Here is a 24,583-nt window from a genome sequence, read left to right as displayed (position 1 = left end):
TAACGCCACGTACAGATACAGATGAAAGAGGCGATGGGTAATGCGTGGGAATTCTGTGTGTTTTTGGCAGTTTTGACGGCAACGGCAGTGGCCGGATATGAAACCAATTGTTCTTTTCCGGCCATCTTTAACTTCGGCGATTCCAACACCGACACCGGAGGTTTCTGGGCAGCTTTTCCGGCTCAGCGTCCTCCCCACGGCATGACTTACTTCAAGAAACCGGTGGGACGGTACACCGACGGCAGAGTCATCGTTGATTTTCTTGGTAATAATTACTTTCACTAATAACTTACATATATATTTTGTTGTGTCAACTTCCATTAACGTTAATAAGTTGGTTGGTTTGTCGAGAAGCACAAGGTTTAGGATTGGCATTCCTGAGTCCATACTTGAAGTCAATAGGATCAGATTACAGAAATGGCGCCAACTTTGCATCAATGGCTTCCACTGTTAGGCGGCCGCATGGTTCCCTGATTGATACTGGTATCAGCCCTTTCTCCCTGGCAATTCAGTTCAACCAATTCAAGCAGTTTAAGGTTATGGTTGATGAACAAGAACAAGAACAAGAACAACATCATTCCTACAACCATGGTACAATAACTCCCTCATTATATTCCTAGTTAATTCCGAACAAATTAATTTTCCCCGCAGATTGAGATATATAAACCAATTCAGAATATTATATGTGTGTCAGGAAATACAAAACTTCCTCCCAAAAACATATTTGGAAAAGCACTGTACACATTCTACATTGGCCAAAATGACTTCATTTTCGACTTGGCATCACTGGGTATAAGTGGAGTCAACCAGTCCTTACCCGAAGTGGTCGCTCAGATCACTAAAACCATCAAGGTAGCAACTTAGTACTATATATATATATATGCAATTAATTACGGAGTAATTAATTAAATTAATGTGATTCTTGAATCTTGATTCTTGAATGTCTGTCATCAATCAGGATATTTACTTGTTGGGTGGCCGAACATTTTTCATTCTGAATCTTGCACCAATCGGCTGCTATCCATCATTTCTGGCCAAACTTTCTCACAACACTTCTGATTTAGACCAGTTCGGGTGCCTGAAATCGTACAACAATGCAGTAGCGGACTACAACAACATCCTTAAAGATGCACTGAGACAGACAAGACAAGATATTAAGGATGCAAATGTGGTTTATGTGGACACTCATAGTATCATCTTGGAGCTCTTCCAGCACCCCACATCCCATGGTATTTATATACATACTAATTAAGACCACAAATTAAAACTGTAATACTTACCTTAATTAATGCTAACTATATATTGTCTGCAGGATTGAAGTATGGGACAAAAGTGTGCTGTGGGTATGGAGGAGGGGACTATAACTTCAAGAAGGAATTGTTCTGTGGAGACACGAATGTTCTGAACGGACAGACAGTCACCGCAGAAGCTTGTGAGGATCCATACAACTATGTGAGCTGGGATGGATTTCATCTTACAGATGCAGCAAACAAAGTCACTGTACAGGCCATTTTCAGTGGCTCTTATTTTGATCCTCCATTTCCACTCCACAACTTCTGTGATATCAATCCTATAGGCTAACTATCTAGCTAAAAACAATCTTTGTTTGACAACAATTGATCGATCAAACTCTTGATCGAGGAAAACATCGTATCGTATAGTACAATTTACCAGAATGTTGTGTTGACATATATGTTTTTGATTCAGATTAACCGTAATTTTATGAACACAGACAGATAATTTAACTCAATGATGGTTACTCATGAAACACTAATGTTCAGGTCCAAAATATATTTAGTTATTTTTGTAAAATTTGATTTTTTTTTGGGGTTTTTTTTTTCATTTAATAAAATCCATAATAAAGGCAGCATGGATTTCGAAGATAGGGAATGGACCAATCAGGTGGAGGAAAGCCTCCACGTTTCACATACACACAAATATCAACTTATGTTGTCCTGTAGAAAGAAAAACATTGTGGATAGAGCAAAAGACTTTTGTTTGATCCATTTTAATCTAATATCTTTTTTTTGTAAATTCACAAAGAGGCTCGGCTCTTTTTGGCTAATAGGCTATACCAACAGCCACACCCAAAGAGAACAGTAGTGGCCTGATGATGGCAAGCGCAGCTTCCACTTCCATGGCGGCGACAGCCGTCTTCAGCCCAAGATTCGCCGTCTACTCCACCCCCAACCGCAGCTGTGCGTTGCCGTACCCACCGCTACCCAGAGTTTCCGTTCCTGCTTTCTCTGCCCCCCTCAAACTAAAGGGTATTCTCTTTTACCCACTCTTTCTTTTTAGCAATTTGTTCCTTGGAAGTTTGGAGGTGAAGGGGGTAAGAGGTAAAGAGGGGCTTCTGTTTTATAGCCCTTAATTAATTTGAAATGCCATTTTCTAGAATTTTACTTTAAAGGTGGAATCTTTACAGCTTGAATGATGCTCCAGTTAACATATTCGTTCATAAAGTTGGAATCTTTTCAATAAGCCCTTGGTTTTCTTTCTGAACTTACAGTAGGGGGTTCCCTACTTCCCTGATCATATTGAATTGTATGGATGCAGTCTGGTAATTTGATTAGTATAATTTGTATGATGAATGGCCAATTTGAGTATATTTGGAGGTGAAACTACCTGATCATGTAATTCCCTTTTGCAAACTATCTTATATTCCTGATAAACACTTAGAGATCATGTTGATGGCCACAGCATTGCTCTGGTTCCTCTAATAGTGAGATTTACCTGTGGGCAGGAAAGCTTTTGCTCACTTTCTGAACTATCACTGCCAGAACTTCTGTTTTTCTTTACATTAGTTTATCGGCTTATGTTTACGCTAATTGTCTTAAACAGAACCCAAGAGGTCTTCTCTTCTGCAGGTCAAAGCATCTTCATCTGAGGATACATCTCTTGATGCTAATGAGTTGTTTACTGATCTAAAAGAAAAGGTATGGTGGGTTATGCGTAGCCAAATTGAATTTCTGCCTTCTCCACTACATTTTGTTTTCTGCAAGATTTCGTCTTCATTCTGAACTTTGAGCATTTTCTTGATATGCTGTTACAGTGTTACTCCATTGGTATTAGTTTTTTTTACACCCAACTCATTTTCTTCTTTCTGCTCATACTTTTAGTGGGATGCCCTTGAAAACAAGTCTACCGTACTTCTTTATGGAGGTGGGGCAATCGTTGCAGTTTGGCTCGCTTCAACACTTGTGGGTGCCATCAACTCAGTTCCTCTGGTAGGTTGCTAAGCTCTTTGCATTTGGTTTGCAGTCCTTTCTGCATCTCCACTTTTTTTTTTTTCTGCAGACATGAATAGGATGCAATTATTTTCTATAGATTCCATTTTTTGGTCATTGTTCAATCTATTCTAAAATGCTATACTTTTCTTCTCTAGCTTCCCAAAATCATGGAGCTGGTGGGGCTCGGATATACTGGATGGTTTGTCTATCGTTACCTTCTCTTCAAGGTATGACTCGGGATTGTCACCATTTAATTTTGTCATGAAATACTGATCAGAGTACCCAATCATGTTGCTTTTACCTAGCTAGATGTGAATTTCCTTTTTGTATTTGCAGTCACGCAGGAAAGAACTGGCAGAAGACATTGAAGTGTTGAAGAAGAAGATCTCGGGAGGATTTGAGTAGATGCAAAGGTGAACCCCAACATCATTTCATATTGATCCGTGCTACATTTTCATCGCGTATAGTATTATTAGAGGCAAAATCTCTAATAACAATTGAAGGCTTCCTATGTAGGAGTACTTGTGTTTTGTTTAAGGTTTTTCTTGCAATGAGATTCTGTATTCAACTTGATCTGTGTTTAAGAATCTTTCTGTAAATACTGCATTGTCTGTACTATGTAGTTTTGGATGACTAAAAAGCATGTAAATCCTTGTTTTGTTCAGTTTCATGTTTTCACTCAACAAAACACAAGATTACAAATACCTTATCTAAATCACAGGGACTACAGAACACCAAAATCTCATATGTCTGAATTCATTAAACACAGCTAAAGCCAATCTGTGAATCCATTCCCTGTTCTGAACTTCAAATAGATAACCAAATCAAGTTGAAGATTGCAGAAAAGCATACATTCATACCAGTCCACAATCTTCTCAAAAGACAAAAGAAAAACACAGACTTTACCAAATCAACCACACAGATATAACTTAAAAAGAGTTAATATTATTCCATCCATTTGATCAAAAGCACAAAACTTCATACATGAAACCCAATGCACAAGGCTTCATTGTATCACTTAAAACGTTACAAATAAGTTCTCCCCTCTCTACTTAAAGTGACATGAAACTCCACAGAGATATATAACTCAGGGGTTTCAACTTCCTATATCTTATCAATGTCCTCATCCTCAAACTCCAGATAATCATCAGCTGCACCCTCATCTTCTTCATCCAATCCACCAGCAATGCCCTCGTTGAGCCTCGTGTTCTCAGGCAACTCTCCATATGCCTTCAACAACCTCGCCTCATCTGGCATGTACTTCAGAATAACATCAGCCTTATCATCCTGTCATCAGACAACCAATGTTAAAAATCATGTCATCAGACAACCAAAGTTAAAAAGAGAAACAGCAACATAAAAACTGCTAACTAACTTATTATATAAGACAGGATGAAAGCATTCATGGAATTCTAGGTTATGATAGCCTTGAACAATAATGCTAAATTTCAGAGATGCAAGGCTTAAAAGATCAAATCTTTCAATAAAAAGAGAAAAAATATACACACAAAAAAAAAAAAAAAAAAAAGTATAATAAGCAACAAAGGGGGAAAAAAAAAAATCATTTTTTGGGGGAAATTCTTCCTTTGACAAAATTTAATTTAAAAAAATAAGGAAGAAAAGATGAAGGATGTTGCCTGATAATCACGGAGGCCGACGAGGATGATGTCGCCGGCGGCGATCCAAACCTTCTTGTGCATCTTGCCACGGATGTGACAGAGGCGCTTGGTGCCGTCGATGCACATGGCCTCACAGCGGCCATTTCCGAGCATACGGAGGACCTGAGCGTATTCCTGCCCGTCCTCCTTGAAAACAAGCTCTCTCTTCTCGTCGTCAGCCTCGTTCTTCCCTCTCTTTCTGTTCTTGCCTCCCTTTCCCTTGTTCTTCGGCATGATAACACTCGACGCAAGCAACACCCAATTCCAATTCCCAGAAATCAGCAAGTTTCGATTTTGATAAATTACGGGCGGGTTGGATTTTTATTCTGCCCTTTTTCCTTTCTCAATAAGGATAAGGAATCGTAATTACGGGCGGTTTGGGTTTTGATTCTGCCCTATTTCCTTTCTCAACAAGGATAAGGAATCACTTCTTTGTTTAAAGTAAAGCCTTTAAAAATAGATTCTTTACCCTACCCTCCTGTTCCATTCAGTATTTCAGTCACTAAAATTGAATTTTAATTAATTTCATCTTCAACTTCAAAATATTCTTTTTACCCAATAGCCGCGGACCACAATCCTATGTGACGGAATCAATAAAACCAAATAAATTTGAATGGTACAAGAATTGTGGTTCATCCCGTGACCATTTCTTTCGGACATTCTACTTCAAAATATTTGTATACATGCACTTACCAGCGCCATATTTAGGCCGTAAAACACAAACAGAAAATGTATTCTTGAGAGGCATATCTCAGGGTCATGAATTTGAGATGATAGGAAGACCAATCGTTGAAAAGTGTAGGGGATTGCCTCTAGCAATTGTAGTGGCTGCAGGACTATTTTCCAAACTCAACACAATAGACGAGTGGAAATTTATTGCAAGAGTTCTAAATTCATCAGCAGCAACAACTATTGTAGAATCATGCTCAAGAATACTCTCATTGAGTTACAATCACTTGCCTCACAAACTGAAAGTTTGCTTTTTATATTTGGGAGTTTTTCCAGAAGATAAAGAAATATATGCCAACGATCTTGCAAGGTTATGGTTTGCTAAAGGTTTTGTAAAGGCATTTGAGAATGAAAGCTTTGAAGTCATGACTCAAAGGCAGATTCAAGAACTTAAGGATAGAAACCTGATTGTAGTAAGCCAGCAGAGTTCTAATGGAAGAAAAACTAAAGTACACATACCTTAAGAAAGTACACATTGCTACAAGGCTAGAAAGTACTGTCAATTGCATTGATTGCGTTGGAAACCTTGCCTATTTACAACAACTTGAGAGCCTGAAACTTTGTGACAATTATAAAGGGTTTGAGTATCCAATTATTAATCAAATTGCTTTCTTTAAAACCCTTAAGAAGTTGTCATTTTTCTGTAAGTGCTTTCAGTGGAAGGAAGTAAATTTGCTTAGCACTTTGCCAATGCTCGAGGTGCTCAAGTTTGGAGGTTATGCTTGTGAAGGTGGAAAGTGGGAACTAAGAGAAGAGGAGAAATTTTGCCAGTTAATTTTTTTGAAATTCGATGTGCTTAATCTCGAGCATTGGGAAGTTAGCAGTGATCATTTCCCGAAACTTGAACACCTATTGCTTTACAAGTGTTATTATTTAAAAGAGATCCCAAGTAGCTTTGCAGAAATTTCGACTCTGAAATCAATTGAATTAAGCTCTTGTCCTTTTTCCGTGGTGACCTCAGCCAAGCAAATTCAGGAAGAGCAGCATGACCAAGGAAACGATAATATGGTTGTCATTGAGAAACCATACATATCTCTCGTGCCTGCTGATAGTTTTGATTGGAAATCTGAACATAAACTTATGTAGCAGTGGGTTTCAACAACAATTTTTTGTGGTTGGCCTGCGATTTGTTAACTTATGTATTCTAAGATTTCAACATTGCGGACATTTTTGCAATTTTTTTTCGTTACTTTTGGTTAATATAAAGATGATACACAGATTTTCCATATGACCAAATTGAACATACTTCCCAGACAATAAACACCAAAAACTAAAGAATCCCAACTTATTAACATTATTTACCACAACTTTTGTGGAAAGAGTTCCAACAGACTGAGCTGACCAAAATTTTAGCCTCCACAAACTTGATTTTCATCATTCCAATTCATTTGGATGTATACACATTTTTTGAAGATCTAAACTATAGCTGTTAGACTGCCATCACCTTAAATTTCCCTTAGCTTTTCCTTACTTCTTTTGAGCTGGGGAAACAAGGCTGGAACTAACCAAAATGAAAATAACAATTTGTTGGAAATCGTGGAAAGAAGTTAGTGCCTGATGGTAAGCTCAGCCCTAAGATGGAGTATGCCATTGATGAAGTAAGGACTGTCATCTGCCATGAAAGAAGTCCATTGTACACCAAACAAGTTTCGATAGCCAACCGCCTTTCCACCAGTAAAGGTGTAGTTACCCTTGTATTTGCTGATATACTCCTCTGTTGGCTTTGATCTAGCTGCAAACTCATAGTCGACAGCGAATGACACAGAACCCTTTTCCTGCATCCCCAGAAATAGACCAAAGCAGTGGAAAGCGCTTTGTTGATCCATGTTACAATGTGCCGATAGGAAAAAACCTTGTCCTCCCAGGTGAAATGCTTGAGAATATACTCGGCCAGATGGGAACAAATTAGCACACTCTTCACGCTTTAGGTCCAAGTAGACTATACACTGTTGCCGAGGGACCTCAAACTCCACTACCTTGATAGGTCGATACTTGTAAGCACGCTCAACAAAGCGACGACTTGCGGAAGTAGATCCCTCTGCAGCTTGGGTTCGCTGCCGATGAGGGGCCTCGGCCTTGAAAAATAGGGCATCAAGTACATGCTTGGATGCAAACTCATGATCAAAATCATTACAAACTAGAATCTTGCGAAGCTTTCGGCAGCTCATATAAGGAAAGCGTATATAGCGACCGAGACGGGAACCAAGAATCTCATGTCGATCCTCCAACTTCGGGTAATGACTCCTTGTCCACTTCAAAACCAAGTCATATACTGCATCCTCAGATGCCACTTGGAGGTCATCACTGGACAAAATTGCTTCAATTCCAGCCAAGGGTAAGTTCATTACCTCCTCTTGAAACCTGCAAAAGTTGCATCAACTCGTTAACTACTGTAATAATAATAATTTTCCAAATGCTCAAACAGAAATAGGACAAACAAAAAACTTGATTCACAGTTCACAGTCAATATTAAATCTTTTACATAAACCGAGGAAATCAAGAAAACTTCACCCCAACCCCTAACCCTTTACCTGTTTCCACACAAAGAGGAATTAATAATTATAATAACTGTCAGGAACTTTCAGGAGATATTTAATGTGAATATAGAATCCAATAGAAATTTGACAGAAGAAATTCTATAAGAGCAATAAAGAGCATATCTCCCCTGGGATAGAATGATTAAACCCCAGCAAAAGTTCAAATACAGAATATTATGAAGATAAAAGCATTACAATTACTTAATACGGAGTAACTAAGAAAAACACAAGAAAAAGGTAGGTATTTAATAGGACTAAATGGACAAGGACTTACTTGGAGACATCTTTATAGCGGGCTGCTAGAAATTGTTTTGCTGCATCAGTTAATGGCTGAACAGCCTCAGCCATCAGAACACTAGAAGGAAGCTCTAGATAAAGCAATGCTGATTCTGGAGTCATTGGTAAATTACGTAGTTGGCGGCTGCAATACCTCATGCAAGAAGCAACCTCAAATTTATCAGCAGCCATGAGTATATCCAACAAAGCAGGTGCAGAAGTTGTATTTAGTGTATTGCTATACATGAAATTCAGGAGCTCCATCAGTGCAGCTTCCTCTGTACCATAGAATAAAAAATTAAGAGCGGAAAAATCAAGATAAATTGATAAAGCAAAAAGTTAAGAGCAGAAATCCTTTGGCTGTCTGTCCATGCAGCAACTCACTACTACCCAAAGGTAATAACATATCAGTCAGTGAGAATTTCATGTAAGAAGTTGATATGAAAGAAAATACCAGAAGCATGAATTTGAAGGGTGACTTGTCTCTGCTCTGATTCCTTCATCCCATTTGAGAAAAGCTGCACATGTTACAGGAGACAGAAGCTTATGCACTAACTCTATAATGTAAGGCAATCTATGCGTATACAGTGATGTGTATTCTTTCATTTGTTTTATTAATAGGCATTTGAGTAGACTAGCAATATACATATTAGACAAAATATTTATAATTACCTTATAAAAGAATGGACTTTTTGCTGCCAGAATAGGAGAGCTGATATGCAATGTTTTGACTTTTGTAACCCTTGAATCCATGTTCCAATCTGAATCTTCACTGTTGGGAGCTTCATCTCCTATTTAAACAATGAAAAATTTTCAATTCAGCTAATCTCATTTGATCAATGTTTCATATGGTCCAGCACATAGAACAAAGCATCAATGTAGAAATTACACAAAAGCCTCTCAACTCGTGCAAAAAAATTTCAATCTATTTCATAACAATAATACGTATAAGATTGTCAAATTGCATTAATGACCTCTTTTCTAAGTTGCAATAAATTAAGATAGGAACAAGGAAATAGAGAGCACAAAAGAGATCTATAAATACCCGATTGTACTTCTTCAATCATTGCAACCACCGACTCTTCTTGATTTTCAGTATCAACATCATCAGGATCAATCTGGTGACAAGTAAGAATCTGCTCCTCTGGGCATATGGTGATATCCAAAGCTGCAAACGAGTGGCACATGTCTGGTTATCATCATAAAAACCATGCTGGCATAAGAAAGAGAAGAGGTCTAACCAGTGTGAACAGCATTTGCAGCTAATGCATTAGGACTGTGGTGGTCAGTTTTAAAAATGCAACTAAAGTCCCAACTTACAAACCGAATGGAACAGGGAATGGAAAATGAATGCTGACAGCACAATGAGATATAACTAGAAATGCAAAATCCATAAGAATCCTAAATTCAATAAATGTATTATGTAACAGAACAGATCATAATTAAGAAACCCCTATATGAAATCCAGGGGCAAGAATCAGCATGAAGACCATACATATACCAAAATTTGAACTTTGAGACATGGAGACCAGTAAAGACATATCCTATTTAAGTATTTATTTACAAAGAGTCTTTGATTGACATATCCAACAAAATTCTATGTAACAATTGTAACTAAAAAGGACTCAAAAGAACAATAGAATGAAAAGGATTGAAAGAGAAACACAACTCTTAGAGACTTTATTCTTATTACGGATTAAAAAAACCAGTTCTAGTATACTTGTGTCAAAAAACAACCAAGTTATATCCAGGCTTGCGAGAAGTTAAAGACTTTCTCCATTCAGACTACCACTATTGTCTGTTTCTCACCTTTCTTTCAGATGCTAAACTACACGCACACGAAAATAAAAAGGATTGCATACAAATTTCGCACATACGAAGGGAAATTGAGCGATGTGAGACAAACCGTTTTCATTTTTGGTATCCTCCTTCCGACGCTTGCGGTGGCGAGCCCAATCCGCGAGGCTCTGACAGCCCTCGGAGTCGGAAAGCTGGTCGGACGAGTCGGCAACAATCTCGATCCGCAGGAGGCGGTCGGAGAAGTTGCTATCGTTGAAGGCGAAGGCGAAATCCGGCTGGCGGCCGGTGGTAGGAGAGTAATCAGGGTCCATAACCGCCGTTCTAGGGTCAAACAGGTCCAAATTCCTATCCTTCATACTCTATTCTCTCTCCAAAATTTAGGTTTCACTGCTAGTAACGAGTACAAATAGCAATTAAACTTTCGCCGAGCTGCCGCTAAATCAATCGGAGAAGACGAACAGATATATATAGAGAAACGCAACACACATAGGATTCCGGTCTCAAACTCTCATCTCTTTCCTTTAGGAAATAAGCATGATATTAGGTTCCTACTTTATGCTAATCAAAAGTTTAAAGTATTGTTTCCAAAAAAAAGTTTAAATTATTACTCCTTATTTCATTATTTTTTTATTTTTTTTTAAAACACACTTTTCTTATAAATTATTCTTGTGTAACAATATGACTCAACTTTTATAATATTGTCCATATAATTTATAAAATAATTATTTTTCTAGCTAAAAATTTTTCTTTTTTTTTAAGTGTCCTAAATTTAATTATTTGAGAAAATAGCAAGGCATTGAACTTCCTATCTAAAATGTGGAGTTATAATTATTTGTTGGTTTTATAAATAATTTCCAATTAATTGTTTTTTACAGTAACTAGAGAAGTCGACCAACTAGTCACTTTTTCTGTAAAGGAAAAGGTAATTGATCTGCTTTCTTTTTCGTTGGAGAAGGTAACCAAACGACAATCGTTGATATTTTTGCCGAAATATGGTCGAAATTTCGTTGGAGGTTCGTCGGAACCTTAGTGACCTGTAATTATAGGTCAGCAATCGATTTTTTTGACCTCCATACTCTAAAATAATGGTCATGTTTGATAAATGGCTGTTAGCTGATTGGGTTAATTAGACTACATAACTAGTTTATAACATTAGCTGATTGTAGGAAGGTGTTTGGTAAATTAATTGTTAGTTGTTTGGTATAATTTCTTTTCTAAAAAAGCTAGTTGAAAAAATTGTTTTGAACAACTTTTTAAATTTTTAGCATTTTGGAGTTGATTTTTTAACAAGTCAAATAATTAATAGTGGTCAAATAAATAATCAAAATTGGCTAATAGGTTAATATTTTACCAAATAGGACCAATATGTTTAAGGCCTAATTGTAACATTTAACATTTAAAAGTTAAATGGAAAGCATTTCTTTGGAGAGCTATTAGTGATATCCCTCACTATTAGAAATTTGCTTATAAAGAGAGTTGATTTGGATCCAAATTGTGCCATGTGTGGAATATCTCAAGAGGACACTATGCATGCTTTAGTGTTGTGTGATTTTGAAAAGCCATTTGGGAGCAATCCAACCTTCCCATCCCCAATATTTTGACAAATATTTTTCATATTTGGTTTAGTGAACTACTAAATGTTCTAGACTCTAATGGGATAATATATGCAGCAGCAATTTTATATCATATTTGGAGAGCACGAAATGGAGTGATTTGGGACGTTTTTCTTCCACGACCGAGGAGATTACTTGCGGCAACCACCGCAACCATGGAAGCTTGGCGTCAAACCCGAATGATTCCCAACACACGAACGCCACCCGAGCAGCCTACCGCTGCCGGTACACCGCCACTGCCTCACGAACAGCCGGCTGCACCAGCTGTTCCGGACGTCGTGCCACTGCCGAGGATCTGCCACGTCGACGCCGGTTTCCTCCACGAGACGGGCAAGTCTACGGCTGGAGCAGTCCTTCTCAATATGAATGGGGGTATGTTGCAGCGTTCAGTACACCTCTCCTGGATTGTTTTTCACCACTTATAGCCGCGGTGTTTGCATGCAAGGATGGTTAAAAGATCGGGGCGAGCGGTCTATAGAGATATACACGGATTGTCTGTTGCTACAACTTTATCTTACTTCACCGCCATTTACAATTCATTCGTACATCGGCTATGCTATTGATAGCTGCAGAGCAGCTGCATCTTCGTTTGATTTCTATTCATTTTTTTTTTTTTGAAACCAAAATAACTTTTCATTAATGATTTAACAATTCAGAAATACAAGCTGGTGGAATTAAAGACCACGAGCTCGAGACAGCCGATGAACCTGTCGCCCTTGCTAACACGTGGGCTGCATCTTCGTTTGATTTCTATTCATTTAATTTTATTCCTAGATCATACAATTATTTATCACATGCTTTAGCATCTACTGCTTTTCAACATCCTACTTATATGTATTGGGATCTATTCTCACCTGACATTATTTCTAATGAAATTACCACTTGTTATTTTCAAAAATAATAATAATAATAATAATAATAATAACTTTTTGAATAATGTTCAGTGTCTATTTGATTTTTTCCCTATTTTAGAATAATGTTAATAAAATAGCACGAGGAAGAAATGTAATGGAACGCGCGTTCAGGACGACCGACGACTTGGAGAGTTGGAAGAGCCGCCAGTGGTCAATGCCAGAGGCTGGGGACTTTGGTTGCTCCGCCGAAACGGTCAAAACCAAATGACGCCACTCCTGTCTTTTCTAATTTGATTATCTTTTTTGTTTTCTATGGTTTAGCCATCTTCGTCGCGAGTTGAAAGGCTGAATAGGTAAAACAATGTGTCCTCCTTCTTCATCGTACCAACCTGGCGTGACGATGATTCTAAACACCAAATTGTCGTCGTTAGTTAACCACACGATTCCAGTGTCGAATGAGAGACAGCTGCCAAGACGAATAACTAACAGCTCTGAATCTGTCAAAATCTTTTGCACCAAATATCAAACATTGTATCACCTAATGTTTAGGTTGCTATGGAGAACATCATGTCAAGTAACAAACTCACTACCCATTTACAGAAAGATTGCAGGTCTACAAAGACCCTCACCATCCATTTATGGCAAGTGTACAATGTACTAACTAAAATTCGCAACAGCATCCATTTAGGCAAGAATTTGATGGTTCTTGATAGAGCTTGATCTATCCTGGAGAAGTTTCGAACTTATCACGAACCTTCTGAAGCTCGGGAGTGATGATGCTGCTGGCTCTCTAACCTCGCTTCGAGTAGCTTTGCCTTCAGGGTGTTTTCCTTGGCACCTTGTTGCAGTTTTGCAGATGGTTCAGGTGGAACTGCAGATTCTGGGCCTGTTTTCTCTGGACCTGTGAATGTTGAAGGATCAAAAGGGAGTTGTTCTGCACGCTTTTCCTCAGCTTCGTGTTGCTTTCTTCCCCGGGACAATTGGTTTCTTATCAAACTATTCAGCAAGGAGCCCCGGATGTGTAGCTGTTTACTCTTCCTTTTCTGGGATCGAACTTGCATGCTCGTTGTGTTCTCGAGATCCTTTGCATCTTTCACTTCAACTGGATCTTTGCTCGGTACCTCCTCCCGAGTCTTTTCTTCAGATTGCATCTTGTGAGTAAATAAATCGGGGACCTTTGGCAGTTCTTGAGACTGGCTCCTTTTGATCGTGGGATTCGGTTCTGTTATCTCTTCGAGATGAATCCTTGAAGTGCACTTTCCATTTTCTTGCTTGTGCAGTGTGCCATCGAAGGATTCTCCTTCAACGTTCTCGTTTCTAGGAGCACTTCCATCCTCTTCCAGATGAAAGGACTCTAAAGAATGCCTGCAATTTCCTGCAGATTGCTTGGCTCTAAGGAACTCTTCTATTTCAAAGCCTAACCTGCCCGAAATCGTTTTTTTATCAGAGTTGTCATGAACAGCCTTCATCTGCATACGCTCGTCTAGCCAAGCTTCTGAAATATGAAGAATCAACTTATCACTGTGCTCTCCGAGTCTCTGATCCCTCCTAGGTTTGCACTTCAAGGCCCGGACTTCTTTCTCGTACTCTTTCACTTCCTTGGCAAACTCATCACACAAGTCTTCCAGCATAGCCCGTGCCTTCCTTTCTCTTTCGAGTTCTCTCAAAGCACTAGAGAAAGACGATTTCACTTCCGAGACCTCTCTACCAAGCTTACGCTGGAGATTCTCTGAATGCTTTCTCAATTTCCTCTCGTCTTCCAGCTCATCTCTTAGCGCCTTCACTGCCTCTTCGATTTGCCTATCCTCAGCAACTCGATTCATCAGTCCGTTTATTTCTAGCCGGTTCATCTTCTTCTCTTGCTGGAGTTCTTTAATTCGCATTTTGGAGTGATCGAGCTCCCTTTTCAGCGCTTTCACAAGTAATATATGCGATGCATGTTGTTCTTCAAGACTCCAAATCCTATTCAGTACCTTAAGCAATTCTGTGGATGTTTTGAGGCTGTAACTCGACTTCCCACTTCTACCCTTCATGTCCATTTTAGCAGGAAGCACAGCAGGCCTATATGGAGCCATCTGCAACATAAAAAGAAACCAAAACCTCATCAGAAACTTCAATGAAACCGAAACCTCATCAGAAAGGTCGGGAAACTTCTGCACTTGGACATAAGAAGCAAGAACATAAAAAACATAAAACGGGCATAGGCTCTCAATTTACTACACATATAAGTCAGGATTGAAGGGCAAGCGAAAATACCTCCATCGAGCTACTGCAGCTTGCAGGAGATTCACACAGTATAGCATCGTCATTTTCCGCCACAGATTGATTATTATGCTGCTTCCTTAATGATGCTACATGACCTCTTGAATCACCTGCTGGCTGCCACAAGGACAATGGCAATGATTTCAGCACAAAAGCTAATAAAGGAAAAGAACAAAAAGCGAAAACCGAAGAAGAGGCAAATTTTCATAGTAGAGGGAGGCCTAAACAAGCCCTACCTGTATTCTATCCAGAAGAAACAAAAGCTCAAAGTTAGAATCTGAAAATTATCCAAATACAGATTCTAACTCTGCCCATTATTACACTGAGCCCACCCTTCATGATTCTGTCACTAAACTTTCCTTGGACTGTGGAGGGACCAGGTGGCACTCAATTTAAAGGCAAGACATCATATCATTCATTCAAGAATGCATATAAACTGGGGTAACCCCAGCCAAGTTGGTCGGACTGTTGACTTGATAATCGTAAGGTTACAAGTTCGCCGGCTAGTAGTGATGAATGTGGGTTTCCCTCATCACTCAAAAAAAGAATGCATAAACTAAATCAACAAAGCTTACATACTTTGTTGGAAACATATGAACTACAGATAGCAATAACTCAGTTCAGCAGAGCAAAATACATGAGAAACAGATAGTAATAACTCATTTCAGCAGATTTACTGGACCTTTCAAGATATCATCATCAAAGACTCTAAACAGACCAGACAAACAGTAAAGTATGCATCTTGATCAAAGCAAAACACTTGAGAAACAGAAAAACTCATACAGATAGCAATAACTCAGTTCAGCATAGACTGCAAAGTACATATCTTGATGAAAGCAAATTAAAATAGTTGAGAAACAGAGAAAAGTGTAGGAAATATGAGAAATTAACCTGTTGTGATGGGGGATCAAGTGGCTGAGGCAAGTGGGTAGGGAGCTGAAAACCCTTGTCTTTGTTCATCTTGAGTCTGGGGAGGGGTTGAACTTCCCAGAGGTTAGCCCCAAGCTTTCTGACTGAGAGAGAGGTGGAATTGGATTTGGAGGGAAAGGTGTAATCTTGAAGTAGAGAGCCATCAGTCTGAGCCAACCCATATTTCCATGTTGGAGAAGGAGTACAATTGCCCCCTCTTTTCCCTACCAAAACCCCTCTTTTCAACTTTACACCCAATGACTCTTCCTGCTTTTTCCACCTTCTCTCTTCACCTTTTCCCCCTCTCTCCATCTCTCTTTGACTCTCTCTCCCCTCCAATTTTCAAATTCTGGGTGCCTGTCTCACTCCTCTCCTTCCAAAATTTTCAAACTCTTTGATTTTCCACCGCCAATTGCCAAAGACTTTAACTTTATCTCAAGCATGCCAAATTCTCAGGTGTCCGGTCTGAAACTTTTCCTCATATTCTCACAAACTCACTCCATTTCTCCTCAATTTATACGTGCTGATTGTGGGCTGTGTTCCACTCTTCTCTCCCCATATCTGTCATCAAATAATGTGTCGTTTGTTTCAGACTAAACTGCCGCTATGTCCCTCTCCTCTGTTGTTTTCCCCGTTTTCAACTGAAACATTTGTGTCATGCATCTTGGTCGTGTTCTTTTACCTCCTCAAAAGCACAGGCTACGCAGTAGGGAGAGGTGGGATTCTAATCATCCCACTGTATATTTGGGGAAGATTAAAAGAATATTAACCTTAAATCATGCGGCTTATTGATGGGTGCGACACGTACCTTGGCACACATCAATGGTTAAGGAATCAAGCATCTGCATACCATGTACTTCAAATCCATATTTTTTTGAGTTCAGAAAATTTGCAGTATTACAACTTTACAAGGTAGTCATACTTTTTCCTACTTTCAAGATTTATATTTATAGATAATGCGGTAATCAGGCTCTCTTATAGTAACTGAATATTTATGGTAGAGTGCGCAATTAATGGGAGGTGGAAGTAATTTAGGAAAAAGTAATTAAGATATTTAGAGAAGATGAAGATGATTTAGGTTGACTTTGATTATTTTCTTATAATTGTGCAATTGTCATTTAATTCATTCACCCACCGCCAAGCCCGATTGGTCAAGTTCCGAGGCCGAACTCCGAGCACCGATTTGACTATTATAACTCGTCTAGATGTTGACGTTTCAAATATCTTCAATGAGTTCATACTTATAACTGCAGATTATTCGTAGTTAATTTAAATATAAAATATTGAAATTATTTTGAAATGAACTACAAAGAAAAGTAAAAAACAAATAAAGTGAGATACAAGAATTACAAAGTACAAACCATATTGCAAACTAAATAAAGAAATATAAGAATCGTTCCACGTTATACAATACAACATAATAATACTTTTTAACCAGTATGTATTATAGAATTTTGTAAAATATACAAAGTATATGGGTAATCATACAGTAAGATTGTGAAATGTTGTGATCCTAGTTGAAGCCAAGAATTATAGAAATGGTCCAACAAGGCAAGAAGTAATGTGAAGCAAAGACATAAAGTTGGTGGTCCATAGGCTATAACATGTTAGCTAAGGTGTGATGAACATCATTCGTGTCTGTCCCTCCTTCCCTCATTGCAAGGGTAATTTGGAAACGGTCGTTTTCGCCAGTAGATAGATAAATGCATCTTTGTATTTAAATTTTTGCAATATTATTTAAATATAATTACAATATCGTTTTCTCGATAGAAGAAACAAAAACAGAAAAAAACTACAACAATCGAGGTCTTTAAAATACTCACAAGATTAGCATGCAACTCCTATGAGTATGACAAACAATATTAATAAAAATAAACTCATACGAAAAATCATACTCCACTAGTTTTGGTTAGTTCCGAAGTCATGCACCTATTGGGGTTTTTTCGTATAATAATTTACAAGTTTGATTCTTTGTGAACAGTACACTTTTGCAGAGAAACATGTGATTGATTTTTCATAAGACATTTTCAAAGTTTTTGTTAATGTGTACTATATAAGATAATGATGAACTTATTGTGGTCCGGGTCCCCCATTAAACTGCACATCATATGTTAGTACCAAATTTGTGCAAATCAAAATTCAGATTGGAGTACAATATTTTGTCCCCTGTAACCTCTTCTCAAACATTGGGCTTTATACCACGATCCATAAGGGTGTTGTTTATGGGCCTTGAAACTTGGATTCCAAGTTCATATCCACCATTTTTTAACGGATTTAATTCTATTTAGACCGTTTATATTACAACACTCCACTAGTAATTATTTGTCATTATTTCAGAGTAAACATATGTTCTTGTGTAATAGCTTGTATAACAAGTTTGACAACTATTTGCAAAAATTGAACTCTTATAACTTTCCAATTTGAGAAATGCAATGTGTCATGCCACCAGAGAATTGATTTTTTTTTTTTTTTTTGTGTGTGGATAGTTATATTCATGGGATTTTGTGTAAGCACATGTTCTTGTGTAATAATTTATATAATAAATTATACAAACTATTTGGCAAAATTAAACTCTTAACTTTTTGAGAAGTGCAATGCGCCGTGCCGCCGGGGGATTGCTTAGAGATGGATAAGAAGCTCATATGTCAGCTTCTTGTTTTCGTGTGGATAGTTGTATTCATGGGATTTTGTGTAAATGTTTGGTGTGAAAAGGACAAGATGGCTATGAAATTCCCATTTGTGCTGTCTGTAAAGGACAAAACTACCAAATCCATTTCTTTAAGTAAATCGCATGAAACCATTTTATCTTAAACCTCAACAAGAAAAGGTTGGCACAATTTTTTTTATTAAAAAAATGGCATAAACAAGGCAAAGACATCACCTTGTTCACACGTTATTTTCCAACCTTCCCCGACAGGCCGACAAAACAACATACAGAACATTCACAACTCCGCTCTGGTATAATAACTCACAAGTCACACAGCAGAAGTAAACTGCACTAGAAAGACTATGTGAAAAATGTTGTGTCACACAACAAAAGTAAACCGCACCAGAAAGGCTATATGGAAAACGTTGCATCATAAGTGCAGGAGACGAAAAAAGCAAACGACAAAAGGTAAAGAAAAGGAATGAGTGCATGAAGAATGTTAGGGAGTGATTTCAAGCCTGGGTTCAAAGCAGAAGCCGGTGAAGAGCTGAAGAGGAAACCTCTTTGTCACGGGGCATTTGTTCGACCACCTCCATTGTCTCTGCTCCACGTCAAAAATGAGGAGAGCGGGAGCTCCATAGCTCTGGATGTATACTAGGTTGTCTGTCCCGCTGCTAGCAAAGACATCATCGAGCTCCCCAAAGCCTTGGAAGAACTTATGGGGCATACGGGCAATCTCTTGCCATTCCCTCCCTTTAAGCGCCCATATCCCAATACCTTTTATAATGTCGGGCCGGTCTCGTTTGGCAATCCCTCCCACCATTATCAGGCTTTCCTTGTGGTTCATCAGACGGCCACAGGTGAGGGAGCCTGGCACGGGGATGAAACTCCTCATCAAGGAACCATGGGTCGGCCTGCTCGAGAGACTATAAGTGATTAGCCCATGGCGATAATCAGGGCGATCGCCACCAGTAGAGTGGACCAAGAAGTACAAAACGCCATCACATATCACACTATCATTCCCAGCTCTCCATCCACTTAAGGTCTCGGAAGTAGGAGTCTCCCATATCATTGTTTCAGAGTCGTATATGTGGATCGAGACATCCCACTGAAAGAAGTTTCCCGGAACTTGTTTCGATTTGACAACCGAGACACAGTAATTGAGATTTACACTGCAAAGTCTCCTCTCTACTGAGATCCCCAATGCACTATAGTCGGAATACTTAAGATCTTGAGGCTCCTCGATTCTCTTATGGCTTTTGGTTATAGGATTGCAGACATATAGCTGGCTTCTGCTGTCACTGTCCATGAAGCAAACCAACCCGCAAGATGAAGCAATGAACCAATTCGATGCCTCAATACAAGGGAGTTGAATACTATGCCATTTCCTAAGGATTGGATCATAGGCATAACCAACTGGCTCATCTGAGCTCGTGAACATGAAGTACCATGGTTTTCCTGAGGGGAACTGTGAGGAACTTTGCAAAAACCGTAATGAACTCACAATCTCATTCCATCGTTTACAGACACAACCCGACCTGAAAATGCTGGCGATGGGCAAGCAGGCCAGAATGCGTTCCAACAATTCATCTGGCAATAAATTTACAGGAACTTGGACAACTTCTTTACTGTCTTCATTGTTGAGTTTCGAGAATGAATCACACACAACCTTATCTCTTGCTGTGCCATTAAGGCATTGAATAACCCAAGATGATTCCCCATCCATTATGATGAACAACAAATTCCTGTACAGCAAAAAGTATCGAATGGAAAAGAGAGAACTCTTCAAATCAATTGAAAGCGAAAATTCAAAAGACTTGACAGGACCATTAAGCTAATATTCATTCATGAGTTCAACCAGCTAACAAAGTATAACATAATTCCCAGAATACAATTAAAGAAATTGGACAACATGAAATAAACAACACCTGTTTCTTAGGAGGATGCCTTTCAGTCCAACTATTCTTAAGCCGGGACAACCCCAACCAAGTTGGTCAGACTGTTGATTTGGTAACCACAACTTTACAAGGGGACCTTCTTGGTTTGAGCCAATCAGCTATGGGCAAACTAGGCTGATTTACCTCCTTGAGGAAACACAAATACAGATTACATTTTCCAGTTCAAGAACACAACTTAAAGTATGCTAGCTCAGAAGCATAAATGAACCCTCAAAATTTTACAGTATGTAAAAACCATTTACTGAATCTTTATTAGCAGAAATGCAAGAAGAATGAAATATTTAACCAATGTTGATAGAAAGGTTATAAAGTTTTAATCTCATCTGAAAATACTAGACTGCAGAGTGCAGAATGCTTCCATATACAGCTAGACCATATCTGGATTAAAAAGCTTATCTGGGAAACAGATCACATCATTGTACCTCAATAGCAGAAAGGTAAAATGGGTAAAAATGCAAGCTTCAGACTTCAGAGTTCAGACCGCAAAAAGTTAAAAACGCATTTAAAGATGCCTGGCAGAATGTGAAAAATGAAAAAGCCCAGTAACAGTTCTCTCACCAATTTACACTCCATATAAGTGGTATTCGATCCGAATTTCAGAATTTTGGATTAAAAAAAAAAAAAAACAAAAAAAAAAAAAAAAAACCGAAAGTGGAGCTAATTTTATTCAAAAACACACATGAATATCGATCGCAGGTTGTCCTACAGTGACAGTTCACACCCAACAAACTCAAATTCAAGCGAAGAAAACTACAAGAACAGATCTTGAAATCTGATTTTTCCCAAAAGAAGAAAAAACAAAGGAGGAATTAAATAATAAACGATGTACCTTTGCCGCGAACCGCGTCTTCTCAGATTGGCGAAGCGACTCGAGAGCGATCAGTGAACTAAAAATGACGAGAAAAGGAAACTAAAAACAAAACAAGAAACGAAAGGCAGGAGCTTTAGTCCTAGACGGTAGAGCAACATTGAAGAACCATTGAAGTACGAGGTGGGTCTCTTGGATTCTTCGTCAAAACACGATGAATATCCTTAAATAGGCGAAAGTTTGGATTTTTAGTTCAAAAGCATTGTCTATGTGTCTAGATATAGAAGGAGATAGATAGAGCTTAGGGTCGGGGCTGTTCATGCTTTGTCTATAGGCTTCTTTGTTGTAGCAAAAACGACAGGTAGTGGAATGAAACAGAGGCGGTTTTTAACAGGACATTGGAGTAGATAAACAGATTTTTGGTATAGAGCGACTCTCCTGTATAAGTAGTTTATTAAGTACCCACCCATATGGCCGTATTGTTAGTAAATCAAAAAATTTTGGTAATTCTTTATAAGATAATATCTTCATTGGAGTTCAAACTTGAAATCTCTCATTTGAAAGGTCATAACTATGTCACTCCATCACAGCTATCTTGCTATCACTTAAATTTGATTTTATAATCCTCATTTAGAATGAGTAACAGATATATATGTTATCATAGTATATAGTGGTTAACATTTTTTGTTATATAATTTATTTTAATAATGTATCATCAAATATTTAACTAATTTGTTTCAAAAATAGTTAATTACCTTAATTTGTGTGCTCGAAAACCTCAACCCCTAATATTAAATAATGGTTAAAATATGATAAAATGATATTTACTAAGACTATATGGTTTAATGGTACCCGGATTAGACTTTTATTTGGAAGGTTGTGAGTTTGAGCCTCAGTAGTGGAGTCATTATAGACTCTGTTTGTTATTGGAAGGGACATTTTAATTAGTTTATTTATAATGACTCTGTTTGTTATTGGAAGGGACATTTTAATTAGTTTATTTATAAATGACAACAGTCTAATCAACTTGACTAAATATATGTATGTATATATGTCAGTATGTATGAGGAAAACATGCAACCACTATTCGATGGCGTGCACATGATAAATCATGTCTTGTTATCCTAGTCAACAATGACCATAAGAGGTAAATTAGCCTAGTTTGTCCGGCGCTGAGCAGCTCAAACTAAAAAAAAACCAACAAATCACTCCTATAAAAGTCATTTTAAATTTGGTAGTTATTGGCTAGGTTTTCATTAGAGCAGTCTCAAATAGACATGCTTTTTGAGTTTTTGTCAAGCCACCGGAAGATATGAGAGAGAGAATGGGGATAAAAAGAAAAGAAAAACAATTTTGATTAAAAAAAAAAAATGAACCTCAACGCACGCCCAGCTAGCACGTGCAAGGTGTAATAATGCACGAAATGCACAAATTACTGTCATTTTGACCATTAATTGGAACCCAAAAAAAAAGTTGATTTGATGAAAAAAAATCTTCATAAAAATCTCACCTCCATTAATGTAAAAATCGTGTGTTGCTAGGGAAGCCGTTTCTATATCAGGTTGCGGGAAGTGGTTCGATATGCCTCCCTCTTTTCTTGCTGATTGTATTTCCTCTGATTTAATGCATTAATCTTTCCTTTAAAAAAAAAAAAAAAAAAAAAAAAAAAAAAAAAAAAACACCTCCATTAATGTAAAAATCATATCTTATATTTTTTTTTCTGCAAAAATCCCTTTAAAATCAAGATACTTTTAGAACTTTAACATGTACAACGTGGAAAATAGTATATTACCATTTTGGTGGGTTGGTGGTTACCTTTTACACGTTATGACTTTCGAGCTTATCACATGTCGGCATGTTGCACCTTTTCAATTTCGAACAAATATATTGAACCATAACCTCAATTTTCCTCATCAAAACTACTCCGGTCCGTACGTACTCATAATGATTTGGTTGGACATACATTATTATTATTATCGTTGTTATTATTATTATTATTATTATTATTATTATTATTATTATTATTATTATTATTATTATTATTATATGTTTGTTTAATTATTTTATAAAATATGATGATTATACATGTTTACTGCATGCATGCACTTTTATATGGGTAACACTTGTGTGGGACCGTTTCACGGGTCTTAATCTGTGAGGCGAGTCTGATTTTTGATTAATGTGTCAAAATTTTAACCTCATTAATTAAAGATTCGTCCCGTTTCAGAGATTAAGACTCATGACACGATCTCACATAGATTTTTACCTTTTTACATTATAAAGAAGTGTGAAAACGAGTATCTTTTATATAAGTTTACATGTTAGAAAGTCAGTCCGATACAAATCATTATGAATATATTTAGGGAAAATGGCACTTCTTCCTCCTAAGTTATATACTTATAGCACTTTCTCCCCCTGAATTATTCAACTGACTGTTTTTTCCCCTGAAATGTTAAATGGACATATTTACCCTTAAAATAAATATTTAAAATAAATATTTCATTTATTTTTCTTCTCCAACAAATTATGACAATAATTTGGTTCAAACCAAACAAACACTATAGCAACCAAACCGAAATATTCCAATTACAATTTAGAATCGAAACTCGATATTTAGAGTTTATTAAAATCACGAACCGAAACGGACGATTCAGGTACTGAACTGAAAAAATAAAATACATTTATTGTACGAACCGGAACGGACGATATTTTGCTCAATCTTGTATAGATGTTGATCCATGGTACTCGTTAATGGTATTAGGAATTAGGCCTCAATCTAATAACAACATTAATCAACGTAAATGCATGAAAAACATTAGAATTATGGAGCAAGAGTGTGTTTTCGCTAGCCATGTTTCATTATTCTCAATATGTAACATTTCAGGCCAGCTATACCACCCAAAAGTCCCATTGTAATACAATGACTCTGTTTGGTAACATAGTTAGTTTATCAGTCAATTTTGACTTGTTTGAGCAATATTAGTTGTTTGATTTCGTTAAACGGTCAATATAAGTGTTTGATTAATCAGTTTTTTGTAACAACTTATTGCTTCAAATCGCTAAAATCAAAAAACTGGTCAAAACAAATTTTTTTTTTTTTCGAATAGTTTTTTGAGAAAATAAATTATAAGAACAAATACAAATTTTGATCCCATGACTCCATGAGTATTAGCAAAATGACTGTTTTGGTCCACATATTTAATTCATACCAATTTTCATCCACAACTATTATTTTAGTGTCAAAATTTATCACGCCGGTCATTCATTCGTTTAAGACATGTTGAAATATGAAATTATTAAAG

At 37.5% G+C, this 24,583-nt stretch overlaps 6 protein-coding genes across 10 annotated transcripts; 2 read left to right on the top strand and 4 right to left on the bottom strand.

The window, feature by feature from the left end:
- The first annotated feature begins 8 nt into the window (after positions 1-8).
- Positions 9-1,687, top strand: LOC109185362 (GDSL esterase/lipase At4g01130-like). 2 transcript variants are annotated; one of them, XM_019335362.1, is made up of 5 exons: positions 9-265; positions 361-591; positions 695-852; positions 959-1,229; positions 1,313-1,687. In XM_019335362.1, exons 1-5 carry the CDS (start codon positions 22-24, stop codon positions 1,579-1,581), a joined length of 1,173 nt encoding a protein of 390 aa, XP_019190907.1. In that variant the 5' UTR covers positions 9-21; the 3' UTR covers positions 1,582-1,687. The 2 variants fall into 2 exon arrangements, with proteins under 2 accessions (XP_019190907.1, XP_019190899.1); XM_019335354.1 differs by having other exon boundaries at positions 355-591.
- Positions 1,688-1,972: 285 nt separating this feature from the next.
- LOC109185374 (protein CURVATURE THYLAKOID 1A, chloroplastic-like) lies at positions 1,973-3,894 on the top strand. Its single transcript, XM_019335374.1, has 5 exons — positions 1,973-2,267; positions 2,842-2,936; positions 3,120-3,227; positions 3,386-3,457; positions 3,567-3,894. Exons 1-5 carry the CDS (start codon positions 2,111-2,113, stop codon positions 3,633-3,635), a joined length of 501 nt encoding a protein of 166 aa, XP_019190919.1. The 5' UTR covers positions 1,973-2,110; the 3' UTR covers positions 3,636-3,894.
- Positions 3,895-4,155: 261 nt separating this feature from the next.
- On the bottom strand, positions 4,156-5,309 carry LOC109185384 (eukaryotic translation initiation factor 1A-like). Its single transcript, XM_019335385.1, has 2 exons — positions 4,868-5,309; positions 4,156-4,517 (listed from the first exon to the last, which is right to left on the bottom strand). Exons 1-2 carry the CDS (start codon positions 5,120-5,122, stop codon positions 4,335-4,337), a joined length of 438 nt encoding a protein of 145 aa, XP_019190930.1. The 5' UTR covers positions 5,123-5,309; the 3' UTR covers positions 4,156-4,334.
- Positions 5,310-6,883: 1,574 nt separating this feature from the next.
- On the bottom strand, positions 6,884-10,767 carry LOC109185316 (BTB/POZ domain-containing protein POB1-like). Of its 2 annotated transcripts, none has more exons than XM_019335294.1 (6): positions 10,337-10,586; positions 9,476-9,619; positions 9,103-9,221; positions 8,885-8,948; positions 8,429-8,708; positions 6,884-7,978 (listed from the first exon to the last, which is right to left on the bottom strand). In XM_019335294.1, exons 1-6 carry the CDS (start codon positions 10,584-10,586, stop codon positions 7,165-7,167), a joined length of 1,671 nt encoding a protein of 556 aa, XP_019190839.1. In that variant the 3' UTR covers positions 6,884-7,164. The 2 variants fall into 2 exon arrangements, with proteins under 2 accessions (XP_019190839.1, XP_019190845.1); XM_019335300.1 differs by having other exon boundaries at positions 6,976-7,978; positions 9,476-9,598; positions 10,337-10,767.
- Positions 10,768-13,180: 2,413 nt separating this feature from the next.
- LOC109185234 (uncharacterized protein At5g41620-like) lies at positions 13,181-16,775 on the bottom strand. Of its 3 annotated transcripts, none has more exons than XM_019335225.1 (4): positions 15,851-16,775; positions 14,954-15,076; positions 13,873-14,772; positions 13,181-13,830 (listed from the first exon to the last, which is right to left on the bottom strand). In XM_019335225.1, the coding sequence occupies exons 1-4, from the start codon at positions 16,178-16,180 to the stop codon at positions 13,444-13,446; spliced, it is 1,740 nt and encodes a 579-aa protein (XP_019190770.1). In that variant the 5' UTR covers positions 16,181-16,775; the 3' UTR covers positions 13,181-13,443. The 3 variants fall into 3 exon arrangements, with proteins under 3 accessions (XP_019190770.1, XP_019190762.1, XP_019190766.1); XM_019335217.1 differs by having other exon boundaries at positions 13,181-13,842; positions 13,885-14,772; XM_019335221.1 differs by having other exon boundaries at positions 13,181-13,845; positions 13,888-14,772.
- A 1,939-nt stretch (positions 16,776-18,714) lies between these two features.
- Positions 18,715-21,714, bottom strand: LOC109185250 (F-box/kelch-repeat protein At3g61590-like). Its single transcript, XM_019335233.1, has 2 exons — positions 21,303-21,714; positions 18,715-20,260 (listed from the first exon to the last, which is right to left on the bottom strand). Exon 2 carries the CDS (start codon positions 20,239-20,241, stop codon positions 19,015-19,017), a length of 1,227 nt encoding a protein of 408 aa, XP_019190778.1. The 5' UTR covers positions 20,242-20,260; positions 21,303-21,714; the 3' UTR covers positions 18,715-19,014.
- Positions 21,715-24,583: the final 2,869 nt, after the last annotated feature.

This window comes from Ipomoea nil, unplaced genomic scaffold, assembly GCF_001879475.1.
Source record: "Ipomoea nil cultivar Tokyo-kokei standard unplaced genomic scaffold, Asagao_1.1 scaffold0188, whole genome shotgun sequence".
NCBI classification, from domain to species: domain Eukaryota; kingdom Viridiplantae; phylum Streptophyta; class Magnoliopsida; order Solanales; family Convolvulaceae; genus Ipomoea; species Ipomoea nil.
The sequence above is the reverse complement of the archived record's forward strand: the minus strand, read 5'-3'. Positions and strand labels throughout refer to the sequence as shown.